We start from the raw sequence: 18874 nt of genomic DNA, 5'->3' as shown, positions 1-18874 counted from the left end.
TGTTATGTTATGTTATGTTATGTTATGTTATGTTATGTTATGTTATGTTATGTTATGTTATGTTATGTTATGTTATGTAGAGGTTTGCAATGACAGGAGAGAGGGGTGATCCCATAGGTGCTCCTTCTGTTTGTTTGTATTTTTGTCCATTATAGATGAAGTATGTGTTGGATAGGCAGTGGTTGGTCAGATCTAGGATGTGCTTGGGGGGGTTATATTTGTTTTGGATGGCTGTTAAGGCTTCTTTGATAGGCACTTGGGTAAAGAGGGATATGACATCGAAGCTCACAAGTAGATCGCTGGGCTGTAAGTTTTGTTTCTTTATGATCTCTATGAACTGGAATGAGTTTTTTACATGTGAGGTGATGAATTCTGCATAGGGCTGTAGTTGTTTGGCGAGAAATTTGGCTAGGTTTTGTAGAGGTGAGCCTATGGAGCTGACTATGGGTCTAAGTGGGATTCCTTCTTTGTGTATCTTGGGGAGACCATATATATATATTTTCTTCATGATATGTTGTTTTATTTATGACAATGTTTGTGTATACTGTTGTGACAAAATGAAATTAAAAAAAAGTCCACAAGTCTTAAAGGGACCAAGGTTGGAGACCCCTGTTCTAATGTACTTTGTTGTGGCAATAAAAGATGCAGTTTTCATGGTTGAAACATTCAGAGATAGCATTTCTAATGGTAATACCAAGGTGGGAGACAAATTCTAAGCAAAGTTGAAATATCAGGCTAATACAGGATAACATAATTTAAAGGAGATATATTGCAATTCTTCTATAGTATATAATGACCACAGATATTACGTGGAGGTTGAACACCCCAACACATTGAGCTAGATAGAATATCCCATAGAAGACTTCCCACTTGGACTAGTGATTCTGGGAATAGTTGTCTGTCTTAATTGTACTACATGATCTACTTTTCCGGTTTCTGTACTGGGTTTCTTTTCACGGTGGTCTAATAAGTCATAAAAGAAAACACAGTGAGTGTAAATGATAAATATATATCATAAGTAGCTTTAAAAATGCATAATGTAAATTAGCTTTAAAAAGATTAAACAAATGAAATAATATTCACAATACAAATAGTTTGTTACTTTGGTCAATATACATTATATTTCTGAATTGTAAACATTCATTTTCTTCTTTCCTCTCCATTTCAATTTTATACTGGTTGCCATGAGGACTATATTTGCTACTAAAATGCCATTCATTGCATTATTAATAGTTATTTATAACTATGTACTATTAAAACTATTGCTCCCATAACCTTTAACTGGTTGAAATGGTGCATCAAAGGGCAACCTGTGAACCAAGGTACCTCAAAGAGGCTAACTTCCAGAATGCGTCCAAAATCCAGGACCCATGACTCCCAAGGGAATGAAATTTGACCTCTGATGGAACATTTTGAGTATTCCATGACAGTTTCCCAGCCACTCTCATAATCCCTTGATCCCTGAAGTTGGAAGTTGCTCCAGCTCCCACTATTTTTTATTCCTGCTCTTTTATTCTGGTTCTCTGTTTAGGTAAGAAAATAACTCTGAAACAGGGCCTGGATTGTGTGGTAACATATAGAACTCTCCTCTATTGAGCTACTGGTCTACCTGTTTTGTTCAGAATTATCTACATTAATTTGTAGGGTGCTTTTAAAATTGACTTAAAGCCTTGTGGCACACTCAAAAAATTGCTGATATAGTATAATTATGCACAAAATCAGCTTCAAAAATTAGCTAGGTTGAATCCAGTAGAAGTTTTTTTTTCTCTCTGTTGCAGGGCAGAGAATACCAGATCATACAGAAACATATGAATAATTATTGCTTCTATGATTTGGATGTTCCTGTTTCTTTTTTTAAATAATAATAATGATGATGATGATGATGATGATGATGATGATGATGATGATGATGATGATGATGAAGAATTTGTATACCGCCCTTCTCCCGAAGGACTCAGGGCGCTGCACAGCCAAAGTAAAATACAAAAAGAACAACACATACAATACTAAGAACAACCCTTAAAAAACTTATTCAATTGGCCAAATTTAAAGTACAGTAACACCCTATAAAATTTACAAAAATTTATTTAAAAAAATATATAATTGTTATATATTTATGTAAAATATGTAATTGATTAATTTAATTTAATTGAGCAGCAAGTGACTTAATGGTGAAGATGTTCAACTCCCACTCGGAAGGTTGAGAGTTCAATCCTAAGTAGTGGCAGATATTTCTCTTGTAAGGTGCAAGGAAAAAACATCTGTGGACTCCTTAAGGCATCAGGAATGGCATCCGTCCAGTAAATGCTCAGCTTCAGCCATTAGCCCCAACTCTACCCAGAATTAAATGACTAAAGGGTTGTAAAAAGAAAAAAAATGTAATATATTTAATATTAGTTATATTTAGAATGTCAATCCAAACCAAAGTTATCCTAAATATTATATGCTTCTTTGCTTTCCTTCCTTTAAAATAGGAAGCCGGATGATACAGAAAATATGTATTATATGTAATATCTTTTATGATAAACTCCCATTAGAAATGACAGAATGTGCATAATTATCACTGATGTTACTTTTAAAGGATGATGGAACTGAAAGGACTTACTTAAAATGACTGTTTTTTAAACCTGCATCACATTGGTGAGAATTATGTTAGACAGTTGCTTTGAAGCACAATGTGATCGTTCTGTAATTTTTTTTCCTGTTCCAAATAGCAGTAGAAGAATGGGTTTTTCTCCCTTGTGAATAGCTATGCTCGGAGTTCTGGCTTATCATTATTTGCCAGGTTTTACTAGGAGTTGATACCATATATGCTCCTGCTAAGAAACCATTGATAAATGTTAAGTTTGTACCAGACCTGAGGCAGAATAATGTATTTTATTTCTACTTTATTTATGATAAAGAACCAAATAGAGATCTTCTGCATTGTATTTGGGATACAGAAGGGTTTAGTCTTTTTTAAGGGGCCACACCATCACTAAATAAGGAAGCCAATACAAATAACCTGGAGTTCATTTAGATGAGAAGGATCCTAATGATTGCAACATCATTTGAGTAGAGAAACAATATGCTATTCTGCTAATTAAGCTATCATAAAGCAATAAAGGTCAACCCCAGTTGAGTATTACAGTCCTATAGCTGATAATGTAAGAATCAAATAAAGGGTGAGTGTTTTCAGGATAAATGCATGCATTTTTTGGTAGGAAGAGTGATAAATTTAGTATAGTTCCACCAGCATGAATATTGCTGGGAGTGGATTTAAGTTTTTGTTCCCAGTGGCAGAATGTGGCAGAAAAATATAACAGAAAAAAAAATCCAGTTATCATTTCTCTTTTTGCATCTATCTATCTATCTATCTATCTATCTATCTATCTATCTATCTATCTATCTATCTATCTATCTATCTATCTATCTATCTATCTATCTATCTATCTATCTATCTTACAGTCAGAATTGTGTTCCTTTCAGGAAAATAGTCTTTCCTTTAGGGGAAATATTAAAAAGAAAACCTATGTAGGTCAATCACAATGATATGCTTAGGAAGGGGGGGGGAATCAGTTATATTGAGTCCTGGAAGTTACGTTGACATTAATGAACAGATGGTGAGCAATCCATGCCTCTCTAATGAACAGGTGATGAGCTAGCCTGCTCTCAACTGTAGCTTTTTTACTCTGACCTCTAGAGACCTTAAACACTAGTTCTTGTTCACAGAATGCTAAGTAATCATAAGTACTACTCATTTCTGAATAATTACCTTTGAATAGATGCCTTATAATTAGCATTGCTTTCTTCTTCTTCTTCTTCTTCTTCTTCTTCTTCTTCTTCTTCTTCTTCTTCTTCTTCTTCTTCTTCTTCTTCTTCTTCTTCTTCTTCTTCTTCTTCTTCTTCATCCTCCTCGCCCTCGTCCTCCTCTTCCTTTTCTTCCTCCTCCTTTCTAAATCTGAAGTTGTTTTAATTGACAATTAAAATACTGACAGTACATTAAAACAATATAAAAATAAAATGTTCAATTAAAAATTTGAAAGAAAGAGGGAAAATACCAACAAAACAATCCAATTCATACAGAGAAAATGGGATTTACACATGTTAGAACCTCAATGGTTTTTGAATGACTTTCTCAGGATCTTCTCCATGGCTTCCTACAGTGTTACACTGGATTTGAAACAGCACTCTGCATCAGAGTCCCAGGATGCCAAGGCACAGTCAGAAACTATTGCCTAGACAGAAGCATTGTACTCTTAAATTGTCTCCACTAGCAGCAGCACAACTGATCTCACAGAAATACTTCTGGAAGATACTATGATGGATGATACCAGAAGCTTGTGAATTAAACAAGAAAAAAACCAGAACTTTGCTTCTGTCCATCCTCCAGACAAGATCATATGTGAGGACTATCAGGCTGAAAACAAGATTTGGGATAGAATCAAGGGGCTTGGGCAGGAGGGGTCAGTTTCTTGGTTGAACTTTGTGACTCATGATAGTAATGAAGTCATTCTTGGTTTGTCATGTATCCATAAACTTCATTTTTGGAATAAATATGAAGTTTCCTCCCTCTTCCAAAGAACCCAAGACAGTGGAAAGTACTTTCATCACAATTTTTGAGAAGATGGTTTTGATGAACTTGTTTTTTTTTCTATAATATACCAAAATGAGAATTGTATCAAATGTGATTGGAAAGGCACAAAAGTATGCTTTTTTCATATTGTTTAATTCCGCGATAAAGAGAAACCAGAATAATTTAGAGTCCTTGCTTCCTCCCACCCTTCCACAAACTTACTTTACGTTTTTAAAGGAAAGGAACCAAATTGACTCAGTTTGTGAAATTCTTATTGTTAATGCTATTCCTACTATTGTTTCTGTTGTTGTCATCATTGTCATTCTCAAGCAAAGGTTTAAGATAAAAATCATTATATTTTCTAAGTGTAGTCAAAAGTATACTGCCAGCTTTCAGGGAAAGAAGGCTATAAGATACATATCAAAAATAACATTAATGAGCTGCAAACACCAAAATTACAGGAACTTATGAAATTGGTTAAACATAAAATACCATTAAACTGTTTACTGAGGCTTCACAGATACACTGAAGCTAATGAGCATTTCTGCTATTTAAATAAGCCCAAATTGAACACACATTACATGGATACATAATTAGTCGTGGCAGTCAAGCACATACTGTATCACTTTTAAAGCTTTATTTGAGGAATCTTTTCCATTTGATTTGTTTTGCTAATTAAAATATTTTGTGGCTTACCAATATATCTTAATATTACTGGAGTTTACCCCCTCCCCAAGTGGCCTATAATTGGTTGATATTTTTCCATTTATGTCTATTTACTCAATGAATATAGCAGTTTGAACTATAATGTAATGTACAAAACAGTTTGGGCTTCTGTCTTGGTATCACATCATTTAGTAGCAATTATATGCTGTTGTCCATTTTGAATAACCATATTCTATAACCACTATCTTCATAGGATACTTGAAACCTCTCAATATTGTTGGGATTTCTGTAAAATTAATCAATATAGGATGGTATGTAGGTCACCAGATCTCTCCTGACATGCCTATAGAATATCCTGCTAATGTGGAAATGTAATGTAATAAATAGAAATAATAATTACAAAAGTTGGATCCAAAGTCCTGATTCAGTTTAATATCCACTAATACATTAAAAGAAAATCTATGCATGCACAATTATGGTCAGTAGTTTAATTAGTTGTAAATATGTTTGTGCTAATTTCAAAAATATTCTGTTTGCTCCATGATACTCAGAATATTTCTTTTATCTGTGACATGGAGAGAAATAATAGTAATTAAGTTTACATAGAATTCACAGTATTTATTTCTTAGGAAGAGCAGTTCAGCAGTCTCTCAGCAATGAGAGAAAATATAATTATGCCAACCCAAGATTTTATCTCAAGTTTTCAAAAACTAGAAGAAGACAAAGAGCTGTAAGGGTTCTGTGAAATAGATTTGGAGAGAAAAATGATATCTTGGCCAAGATCATTACTGAATAAACCTGTGGCTGAATAAAGATTTTAATACAAATCTCAGTGGTATATTTTTGTACTCTAACTGGGGCTACTTAATCAAGTAATACATAGGTCATGTCATTGGTATAGTCATAAAGCCAAGTTTTTCTCATAGTATTGGTGAGCTAAAAATGGAGAACTCCCATGTATGTAATTTCCTTTGAAAAAGGCACAGTTTGAAAAAAAAACAGTAGTTAATAAATTATAATTGATTAAACTCTTCTTTTCTGCCAATTCTGAGCTACATTCAGTACCCTTTCAAGAGCTAAGAAATCTATTTACAGACCATTTATTTATTACAAGTGCTTTTTATTCCACTTCAATTTTAAAAAATCTAAGCAGTTTACAAAAGCAATATCCAATAAAGCATTCAGTTCATATGATATTAATAATAAATGTAATAATAAAATGACAGCAACAATCATACCTGTACACATCCTAGGTACATTGATCTTCTGTTTGTCAATCTCAATTTGCCACTTAAATACTGTAGCTAGGTTTTTGCTAATCTTCTAAATATCTTCTAAATGTTAATAAGGGTTCTGATCTTCTAAGTAACCCAAATCCACTGGATGCCTGTGATAGGATTGAGAACTCTTAATATAATTTATCTACTAGCATGCCTTGGATAGGCAGATTTTACTTAGAATAAATGTTCTTGCAGATATCCAGGTCCCAATTCATATAAAACTTTCAGAAACAAACTGGTAGCCAGTGTAGTTCCTGAAATAAGCATGTTACATTTAAGCATCAAGATGTTCCCACTAGCACATGGGCATTGTGCACCAACTGAAGTCCTTAAATTTTTTTAAGGACACTCCCATATGGAATGCATTATAGTAATTTGAGAAATAATAAGAACATGAGTTATATCAGTGTCTCCTGTTCTTGGAATAACAGTGATTAGTGCACCAGTCAAAGCTGAGCAATCTCCATCCTAGCCATAGTGTCCTGTTTTAGCAGGACTGGTAAATCCCAAATAATCCCATGTTTGTGGAGGAGCACAAGCCCATTCAAAGCTATTGCTGGAATTATCCCAAGTTTCTACATTAGCAGCTGTTCCACTTTATTTATGTGTTCTTTTCCACCCAGATCTTTGCAAGTTCCAATCATTCCTAACCCTTGCAGATGATCCAAAAACATACTATATTGGATGATATTAAAAGTTTCCAAGAGGTCTAGTAGGATCAATAGGTCTCACCATAGGTCACTGACAAGGACAATAAAATAGTTTCTCTCCTATGCAGAATCATGATTTTTGATTCAAAGCAGGATTGCTGCTATGCAACTGAGAAGATGATATAAGAGCAGTATCCCTAGTTTGTCCACCTGCACACATAGGGGACCCCACATCCATCCATCCGCAGAACAGACCTTCTTGTAGCCATCAGAAATGCTACTTATCTCCAATTACATTATTGTTAAGGCTAATGCCTTAACTGGCTGGTACTGTATGTCTCAGTAAGGGGAATCTTATGAGCCATATTTCAATAATGTATCCCACATCTTTATTTTCATCCATGATTAAATTGTAGATGAATATGGCTTTATTTCAGATAGACCAAGTGACTATCTTAGGACAATTGAATTAAATCAGCAGTTCTAGATTTAGGAGAAAGCAAAGCTAATGTTTGCAACTTGCAGGAAATTTTACTAAATTGGTACATTTTACATTTACTTATATACTAAATATATAACCTTTTTTATTTTATTTTGGTTTACATTTTTAGAATGTAAAATGCCCTGGGACTTTAAAGGAAACTAATCACTTATGATCATGAAAATATTTCCAATTTTAAAATTAGGTGTCAAACAGTTTCTTTTCTTGGTATTTTCTCTAAATCATTGGTACCTTATCTTGGCATTCAGATTTTTTTTTAAAAAAACTTGTCATTATTAATATTAGCAATCCTATATTGTATTCATATTAATTTGTCATAATAGTGGTTTTTATACTCTATCAAAAATGAGATACAGAGCCTAATTATTATTTCCTTCCACTGCATTTTGAGAGTGCCTGTGTGAACAACTAATATCCAATCTACTCTTCATTCTCCTTTCCATTGCACCAACCAGTCTTTTTCAATATATTTAACTGTATGTTTGAACAGAGCTCTAGCTTATCTAATATTTTATTTTGCATTGTTATGCTAGTATCAGAAAGATGAAAGTGTTTTAGCTTGAAGAGGACAGCTAGTAATTTCAGAGCTACATATAAGTACCCAGATTCTCTCTTCTTCTTGGAGGTCCTACGATTACTGAAAATTGTCAGAAATTTGTTCTTACCAATTTCATAAGAGAAACACATCAAAACTATATTGTGACATGTAAAAACCAGTACATTTGGAAAACCTTCCAAGTTCCCACCCCAGGTATCTAGCCTAACCTACCTACAAGACGAAGTCCTACCTACCCAAATCTCTTGACAATTGCTCTATAATAAAAATCCATCCTTTTGTTTCAGTTTTAGTTATCTTATTAGTGTAAAGTCCTTGGACTTACAACGCACCTCTAGCCTGGCAACAGCCAGACGGTTCCTGATTGGATAAGACGCGCCTCAAGGAAAGCGGGAGTTTTGGAGCCCCGTCATTGGTGCAGCCGTTTTGACAGCCGCTATATAAGAGCTGTCAAAGAGGCTCTGGTTGTTCTGTCAAGAGTTCTCTTGCTGTTTACGTTGTGTTTAAATAAAGTTAGTTGAAGCCGTTTATGACTGGACCATTCCTGGGTGAGCTGTCACCGGATTTAATAATTAGCATAACCATCAGCCACACATACATGCGTTAAGAAAGCTATTTTTAATGATGCCATCAAATTAAGACCAGTAATAATTTGCTTTATGCTTAATACTACCCATATTTATCCTTCAGTCGAGACAAAATTGTGTTTCTCTCTTTTTACTTACAAAATTCTATTACAGATTAAAACAGGTAAAAATGCATCAGAAGTGTGCAAATTTAGTTTGCATGGCACAGCCTTTCCTTTTCCCCATAGCTAACTGATTTCCATAGCAAGGTTGGTAAAGTATTTCATTAACAGATCTGTCTGAACCGTATGCAAGGAAGAACTAACTAAGCTGTCTATTTCAGGTAGATCCTCTGCCTTCAGCAGGAATTCTTTTATGTTCTTCCTACTCTAATACTTGATTGTTCATATCTCATATTTGTCAGGTATTTATTAGTAGATGTCCTTGGATAGCACTATCTTCTGCCGCATGTCATGGAATATTCTTGTGTCCTACATTTGAATGAGTCTGTGTTTTCTCACATTAGATTTACATTAGGAAAATAAACTCCCAGTATCCGGAATAAGTGCAATGTCTGTGAAAACTTTTCTATCTCTCCTTTTTTCAAATCTACCTATCTAAGGAATTTGTGCTTCTAATCACCCTCATTTTATGGCCTTTCTTGGCTCCTTGTTCTTCTGATACAATGTCACTAGATACCTGGGTCAGAATTAGGGCAAGCAATGTGGGTTGTTTTCTATCAAATTAGCTGTCAGTTTCAACTTCCCAGAATCCTTTTTATTTCATTGGCCTATGACCCATTTTTTTTCTTTGATATTTTCTACATTTGTTTCACTGATACTCTCGTCCAAATTAAATTGTTTTGCTTCCTCTGTCAAAAGATTGACCGTCTTCGGTCTAGCTGCTTAAAATTCACAGAAGACTTTTCTGCTTCAGAATTACTGTAGGAAAAAAAATACTTCTGGGTCAGCAATATGCTAGTAGATTATCATATTTAAAAGATCCAATTGCAAGAGAGAAATAGCTATTTGCACTAGGATCACTGTGGGGAGAAGGGCTTCCCCTATTGTTACTCTCTCTTCCATTTTTTTTCATCTGTCTATACTTCAGCCTATTGGGAATCTCTAATCTTGTAAGAAAAATCCAGTTCCTTTCCATAATGAGGGATTTCAGTTTAAGGTAGGTTTCCCAAGACAAAATCCAGTTGTGTGGGCTCCTTTTGTGCAAAAACGGAGCACATATTTGATACTGTTCTCAGTGACAACTGAGAAAAATACTAGCAGGTTTCTCTTTCACATATATGACAGCACAGCTACATCAGTTTAATTGACCTTAGAAATCTACATCTGTCTGTTGGATGGCCCCAAGAAATAAGAGGGGGAGAGGAAGAAAGAGAGATAATAGATAGATAGATAGATAGATAGATAGATAGATAGATAGATAGATAGATAGATAGACAGACAGACACAGACAGACAGACAGACAGACAGACAGACAGACAGACATCTTTTAGAATTAGAAAGAAAGAGAGCGAGGTCTTTTGGAATTACAAACAACAAAACTGGGCACCATTTTTTTCATTCAAGATAAGGCAACGTAATCCTTGGTATCAATCCTTGGTAATTCTTCAAGATATGGCAACACAGTCCTGTCATAAAACATACTATATTGAGGAGTTGCGCAAAGGAACTACTTGAAAATTCAATTCTATCCAAATCTCAGATTATTAATGTATAATTTTTATGGCAGAGGTGAGATAATCTGATATTAAAATGATTCTTGTCATAAAAAGACGAGAAGAAAAATGCCCCAACAACTACACCTTTATATTTATGTCCTAATTTTTTTTCTTTTACAACTATGTATTATTTGTTACATTTGTTGACTCTTTTGCTAGTTTTAAAGGCCTGGATGCAAGGAATCCCATACACCTACTCCCAGAGCCTTTGTGAGAGGTAATTTGAGGGAATAGCTCATCCAAGCTACTGAGGAAATGTCTGTCTGTCCAGTGGTGGGTTTCAATTTTTTTTACTACCGGTTCTGTAGGTGTGGCTTGGTGGGCGTGGCTTGGTGGGTGTGGCAGGGGAAGGATACTGTAAAATCTCCATTCCCACTCCAATCCAGGGGAAGGTTACTGCAAAATCCCCATTTCCTCCCAATCAGCTGGGACTTGGGAGGCAGAGAATAGATTGGGGCGGGGCCAGTCATAATTTTTGCTACCGGTTTTCCGAACTACTCAAAATTTCCGCTACCTGTTCTCCAGAACTGGTCAGAACCTGCTGAAACCCACCTCTGTATCTGTCCCTCTATCTATTTATTTATTTATTTTCTGCCTTTATTATTTTTACAAATAACTCAAAGTGACGAATACACGTGATACTCCTTCTTCCTTTTATTTTCCCCGCAACAACTCTGTGGAATGGATTGGCCCAAGAGAGAGTGACTGTCCCAAAGCCACCAAGTCATGGCAGAAGGAGGTTTGAAACTGATATCTGACTAGATTACTTAAAAACAAGGCTGATTCCATACACAAAGTTATGATAAGAATGTGATGGGACCAACTTGCCCTTTGAAGAGTTCAAAGAGTCCTAATTTTTTAAAAGAGCACAACAGAGAAAGAGAGAGGGAGATGAAATCCAGGATTTCCAGGCAATTCATATTTCCAACCTCAGCAGGAAGGAAAAAAAGCAACTTTTCTTGACCTTCTAAGGCTCTTAAAAAATGGCTTCGTCAACCGGTTTGGGGATCTCTTAGGAGAGGAGAGCCTGTTAGATGGTTACATGATGGTTAACTGGAATGCACTCTATGTTTCCCCCCCCCCATTTTTTTTAATCTTTTAATTTATTTTGGTCTACTTTTAATTGGTTTGTATTGTTTCTATTGGACTATTTGATAATGTCCTCCACAATATGACATTAGTAGCTTTATAAAATATGTAAGTACAAAAATAAATGAGAACCAGTTTGGTGCAATGACTAAGGCACTAGGCTAGGAACCTGGAGATTGTGAACTGTACTCCTGTCTTAGGTATGAATCCGTCTTTCTCAGCCCTAGGAAGAATGGCCAATCACTTCTGAAATCTTGCCAAGAAAATAGCAGGGATTTGTCCAGGCAGTTTGCAGGAGTCAACACTAACTTGAAAACATGCATAAATAAATATTTTTTTTAGAAAGTTAGCATCTCAAGAAGATGTATTCCTTGACCTACTTTTTTTTCCTGAACTGCTAATTAATGCAGGTATTTTTTTTTAAAAAAAATAGAAGACAAATGTACAGAATAGCATTTTATTATATCATTCTTTTTCATACAGCTTTACACGGTATAGTCCAGAGACAGTTTTTAGCACCTCATCTGCTGTTTATGAAAACTAAGCTATAGCCTAAATAATGCTTGATTGATTGCTATGGCAACTTCCTTTTTGCTACAACTTATACTAGGAACACACAAGTACTGGGCGAAGAAAACAAAAAAATTAGCATTCACTTCATGCTTGTGCATTACCCATATTTTCTACTGGACTATCTGAAATTGGGAGTGGGAGGGGTGAGGGGAAGGAGAGCTAGCATCCAATTACTAATTTTGCATAGTTAATGTTTTGAAAGCAAACACAGCCCATATTGTATCTACATTTTCATCCATATGTGTATGAGACTACTTAATCCACGCCAGATGGAGGGTTTTCAAATTCAGAAGATTTAAATGTGAAGTGCAGTAAGTTAAACTAAGTCATTTTCTTCTCCCTGAAAGCATCAGGTGCACAATTGCACACACACATTTTCCCTCAAACTTTAGCTGCCATATTTCACTTGCCTTACTTCGACATTGAAAGTTTTAACATTGAGAAAGCCTCATTGGAAGACTTTCTTAGATCTCTTTTGATTCTTAAGTATTGAAACAGTACTGCTATGTGTATCAGCATCCAAGAAATATAGATTTTTTTTGAGACCATGTAATGTCCATATTCAGGGTTCAGAATGCTAGAGAATTCAGATTCCTAAATTCTTTAACATACATGGGTGCTGGAATTCATGATTACAACATTACAGTTTGCAAGAAGCCTCTCTTATGGCCACAGACGCTGAAAAATATACTGATTCTTGCAAAGCAGTTGGCAGTAGTTCTGAGAATCTTATGTAGCCAATTCTAAACTTGAGCAGTATCACTAAAACAGGGGTCACCAACCTTTCAGACCTCAGGGACTACTAAATTCATAATTTTAAATCCCGTGGACCAGTAATACGGATTTTTTAAAAAGATAAATAGTATTTAGTGCAATATAAAAAATGAAAACATTTTTTCTACGGACCACCAAAATTTTCTCACGGACCACCAGTGGTCCACGGACCATCAGTTGGTGACCACTGCTCTAAAGGAACACCCTTGTATTTGATTGGAATAGATAGGAAACCAACTTCTAGGAATTATAAAAGAGTAGGATAGTCCACACATTTCATAGAAGAACAATGGGAATGAATGTTATTGCATATCATGGTTGAGTGGGTTCAGAGGTATTTCACTCCTCTACTCACAATAGAATTCTCTATGCCACCAGGCTTAAAATTTTGGGCTTGGACAATCTGGAATTGCACCGCCTGTGGTCCAATTTAAGCATAGTATACAAAATTGTCTGCTACAATGTCTTGCCTGTCAATGACTTCTTTAATTTCAACCACAGTAGTACATGGGCAAACAATCAGTATAAACTCATGGTAAATTGCTTCAAATGCAGGAAATACGATTTCAGCAACAAAGTGGTCAACGCTCTACTCGATTCTGTTGTTACAGTCTCAAACCCTCACAGTTTCAATCTCAAACTGTTTACCATGGACCTCACTCCATTTTTAAGAGGTCCGTAAAGGGGATGTGCATAAACACACCAGGTTGCCTACCATCCGTGTCTTACTGTCCCAATTTATTTGTATTTACTTCCTTTGTTTATGTTTATGTTCATATCTACATTTGTTATCTTGTACATGTTTGAAATAAATAAATAACTTTGTTCCTTTATGTGAAAGGTATGAAATGTAATCATACAATCTACAGGAACTCTCTAAACTGAGTCCCAGACTTAAAGCCTGGATATTTTGTTGCAATCCTATGAGTCCCTGATTAAATGCATCACTCAAGGATTGCTTTTTTTTTTTTTTAAATTAAAACTTTCTTCGTCTTTCCTTTCATTACAGTAAAAGAAGCTCTGCATCCTCTCAAGTTTAACCGTCGGGGTCTCCCTGAAGTTGATGGTGAGACCATGCAGACAAGTGAACCAGGAATTTTTGCAGGTGGTGACATCAGTGGGCTGACCAACACTACAGTAGAATCAGTGAATGATGGAAAACAAGCTTCCTGGTTCATGCACAAATACATACAGGTGAGTTTTTTATTATTATTATTATTATTTATTAAACTTTTATACCGCCCTTCTCCCGAAGGACTCAGGGCGGTGTACAGCCAAGATAAAAAACAATAAATATACAAAGTTAAAAATCAATTTAAAATACCTATTCAATAGTGGCCGAATTAAAACCGTCGAATTGACCAACCTAAAATACCCCATATAAAATTACAGAAAATATAAATATAAAAATTTAAAATTTTAAAATTTAGAAATTTAAAAATCTAAAAAATCAGTCCAGTCCCGCTTGGATGAATAAATAAGTTTTTAATTTAGTTTTGAGTGGAGTTTTTTTTTTATTTTATCCATTTAATTCAGATCCATATTTAATTTTTAATTCAGCAGAGTGTATAATTAAAGATTGGGTAAAATATAATAAATTCTAAGGTTATATTGCAAATAGTGTACAAGTTCAACAGAAGAATTATTATTTGAAAGATTAGATATTTAAATATGAGAACTTAAAGCATTGCTAAACTAAAAATAAATTTATTGGTTGTATATATGTTTCTGCCTGTATACATAATAGAGGCAAATGCTCTAATTTGCTTTTTCACTTAACCAATGAGATTTACTTTTACTTCTCAGATCTCCTTTCCTACCCAAATCCTGCATAACATACATATAAAAAATTACAGTAGAGCAGGCACTAGCGTATATGTATCCTTCAGTCCTACAGTCAAGATACATGATGCTGTTTCTAACTTACGGATTTGTAATTCTTTCTCACTTTCTTCTCCCATCTTTCTAGGGGAATGTAGTACTTTAGCTAGACATCTTTCCATTAATGAGAAGTATGGATGATATAGTAATAATAATGTTAGAAAATTAAATTCTGTAGGGTCACCTCCAGCCCCATTCCTTTGGGTTATGTGGCCAGCAACGTTGTCTTCTGAGGAGTTGGAAATAAAAGCAACAATCTTATGATTTAAATATCACTTTTACTAATCATAAGAAAAACAAAAGCTTTTGTAGCCAAATGCCCAAATAATTTTAATTAGATGGAATAAAGCCATTTAGCACTGATAAAAATGCAACCAGCATCCCAGACATTTGCTCCCCATAAAATATTACGGGGAGATTGGACCCAAATTCAGAGCATGCAGTCTGAGGTTCAAAAAAAAATTAAGTTGATACAAAATTTGCAAGACTTGAATTAGTACAAAAGACTGTAAAATGTGGTGTAAGAAAGAGAAGCAAACTTCTTAAAAGAATTAGCAAACACGTATAGAGAATATCAGTAGACAAGTATATCTTACAACAGCGAATTTGATTACAATTTTTAATTTTTTATCTTATCTTAGAAAAGTGAGATTTTTCTTATCTCAATTTTTTCACCTATCTAGTCCTGACTAACACCTAATTCCTGTAGTTTGTGATCTTCAATCCAAATTTTAGGAGCATTTCTTCACTTGTGTTGGGTTACCTTACGGTAACTCTCTAGATTTCTGGCAAATGGTTCAGTAACCTTCCTTATCTTTAGAACCAGAAGAGGTCAGTTCCACTCCTCACATAGTTCTTTCCATTTGAGCTTTGCCTGGCTCTTCCCCCAAGTGCATGAATTCTGATCATGTAACTATGGGGATGCTACAGAGGTTGTAAGTGTTAGGACTGGTTGTAAATCACTGTTTTTCAGTGCTGTTGTCATTTCAAACAATCGCTACAAAATAGGACTACCAGTATCCATCTTGCTTATATTGTTTCTCACTCTCTCCTAACTGTTCTTTCTTTTTGAACCTTTGCCTGATGATCTGTTTCCCTTTCATTAAACATAGAATCATAGGTCTAGAAGGGACCTTAGTGGTCTTCTAATCCAAATCCCTGTCTGAGGCAGGAGACCTTATACACTTTTTTAAAGAAAAATCTCCAGTGGTGGTACACCCACAACTCTGAGGAGCAAGTTATACCACTGATTAATTGTTCTCACTGTCTGGAAATTTTTCCTTAGTTCCAGGTTATATTTCCTTCTGATGACCTTCCACCCCTTGCTGCTCATCCTGCCTTGGGTGCTTCGGAAAATAAGTCAACCCCCTTTTTGTGTGAGAGCCCTCAAGTACCAGAAGATAGTTATCATGTTATCTCTAGTCCTTTTCTTCATTAGGCTAAATATATAGTACTAGCTGAGGACCAAGTGCAGCCCGGATATTTTTTCATCCTAATCCCCCCACCTCCTGCGCATGTGTGCACAACCTCCCCGGAGCCCATTCTGGGCCTAGTAGGCCTTTCCTGCAGCCTCCTGTGAGCCAAAACAGGCTGTGGGAGGGCCACACCGCCCTGTGCCCCATTTTTGGCCTACTATACCTCCCTGCAGCTAAAACTGGCCATGGGGAAAGCTCGCTCTGCATTCCCCCTGACCCCCCTCCCCCGCATGCACAGCAGAGACCTGAATATCAGCTGGCCGGCGGGACACGCATGCACATGTGCGGTGGAACTGAGGTGGGCTCTGTGTGCCACCTGCATGCCAGGACATACATACACACACACACACACACACACACATCCCAAGGTGGTGTCTTACCCCCACATATTTTTTTCCAGAGGGCAAGTCATCTTGTACCAAGTTTGGTTGGAATTGCTCGAGGCATTTCAGAGTTATGCTTGAAAAAACAAACAAACATACATACATACATACATACATACATACATACATACATACATACATACATACTGTTGTGTCTCGTCCAATCTCACCTCAGCCGGGGTCTTCTTATCTGCTTCCGAACACAGAAGAAGAAATACCTCCAGCCCCCAGCCCTGGCTCCATGCCCAGACAGGCTGAAGAAGAAATACCTCCAGCCCCCAGCTCTGGCTCCATGCCCAGGCAAACGGAGCAACTAGACCCCTCCCCCTCCTCCACAGCATGTGAGCCTGAGGAAGGTTTATTACCAACAGCTGCCGACTGGAGTGACCCTCGTGTCAGAAGACTTGATAGGCGGAGGCAACAGAAGGAAGGGAGGGGCAGGCCTGGATAAGTGCTGAGTCATGGAGCCACATCCCATGGCCTATATAAAGGATCTGCTTTCTGGCATTCTCTGAGTCAGGCAAAGTCTAAACATATCTTGCTGAAGTCACTTTCTGGTCTCCTGCCTGCCTTGAGGACTTTGCTAGGACTTTGGCAGAGCTGCAGAGGCACACCTGATTCGGATTTCCCTGACCCGGCCGTCAGCGGAGGTGGGACACGCATGCACATGTGCGGTGGAACTGAGGTGGGCTCTGTGTGCCACCTGCATGCCAGGACATACATACACACACACACACACACACACACATCCCAAGGTGGTGTCTTACCCCCACATATTTTTTTCCAGAGGGCAAGTCATCTTGTACCAAGTTTGGTTGGAATTGCTCGAGGCATTTCAGAGTTATGCTTGAAAAAACAAACAAACATACATACATACATACATACATACATACATACATACATACTGTTGTGTCTCGTCCAATCTCACCTCAGCCGGGGTCTTCTTATCTGCTTCCGAACACAGAAGAAGAAATACCTCCAGCCCCCAGCCCTGGCTCCATACCCAGACTGGCTGAAGAAGAAGAAATACCTCCAGCCCCAGCTCTGGCTCCATGCCCAGGCAAACCGAGCAACTAGACCCTCCCCTCCTCCACAGCATGTGAGCCTGAGGAAGGTTTATTACCAACAGCTGCCGACTGGAGTGACCCTCGTGTCAGAAGACTTGATAGGCGGAGGCAACAGAAGGAAGGGAGGGGCAGGCCTGGATAAGTGCTGAGTCATGGAGCCACATCCCATGGCCTATATAAAGGATCTGCTTTCTGGCATTCTCTGAGTCAGGCAAAGTCTAAACATATCTTGCTGAAGTCACTTTCTGGTCTCCTGCCTGCCTTGAGGACTTTGCTAGGACTTTGGCAGAGCTGCAGAGGCACACCTGATTCGGATTTCCCTGACCCGGCCGTCAGCGGAGGAGTGGGACACGACACATACATCCTTTTTTATATATATAGACTTAGTTCCCTGTTGCATTCATGATACAGTTTAGCCTCCAGACCCTTTATCGTCTTTGTTGTTCTTCTCTGTACTTCTTTTAAGGGCCTCACCATCTTTTTGTATCTTGGTGACTATATCTTCTAGTTACCTCCTTTCCCTTTGTCTCAAGAGAACTATATGTTTGTGGGCACATGTGCGCACATACATACAATAATGGCCTGAAAAATCTTCTCCTGGATAGGCTGAGGAAAAACTCTTTTCTTCATACCTTTCTGAGGCTAGGATTTCAAAAACACCAAAGCTGTCATTCTTTGTAGCCAAAAAGAAGACCATGTAGGTCATGTTCCACATACATTACTATATACAAGTTATTACGGATTCTTCCAACTACATGCTTAGACATGAGCATATCTACTGTATATTGGTGATGTGAGAGATTATAGGGAAAGGAATGAAAATAATAGCAATGGGCCCAGTTAGTTACAGCCTCTCAGCCCATGTGGCTAGAAATCTGGGGAAAGTATTTCAAAATATTCACAGAGGCTTCTTCTCTTTAATTTATTCACTGTAAAAAAGGTTGGGAAATTTCTTTCTTATCATGTCCATGATTTTGTATTTAATCCAACTGAGCCTTATTGAAATATGTGTATTTTTTGCTTTCTTGGTCTTGCCCACCTCTTGTGGGGCTTGACAGTTTTTTGGTTGAAAGTGAAAAAATGGCTTGCCCATTCATTACAACAACTTATTTAGGTAAT

The 18874-nt window shown here is 36.8% G+C and overlaps 1 protein-coding gene across 2 annotated transcripts in view; it reads left to right on the top strand.

Annotated features, from left to right (window-relative positions):
- The window catches only part of DPYD (dihydropyrimidine dehydrogenase), a 684632-nt gene that overhangs the window by 338238 nt on the left and 327520 nt on the right, over window positions 1-18874 (top strand). For both annotated transcript variants that reach the window (XM_058176033.1, XM_058176032.1), the window contains one exon: window positions 13959-14143. In XM_058176033.1, the coding sequence (XP_058032016.1) occupies window positions 13959-14143 (185 nt within the window). The remainder of the gene's footprint in view (window positions 1-13958; window positions 14144-18874) is intronic.

This window comes from Ahaetulla prasina, chromosome 3 (assembly GCF_028640845.1).
Source record: "Ahaetulla prasina isolate Xishuangbanna chromosome 3, ASM2864084v1, whole genome shotgun sequence".
In the NCBI taxonomy this organism is placed as follows: Eukaryota; Metazoa; Chordata; class Lepidosauria; order Squamata; family Colubridae; genus Ahaetulla; species Ahaetulla prasina.
The sequence above is the reverse complement of the archived record's forward strand: the minus strand, read 5'-3'. Positions and strand labels throughout refer to the sequence as shown.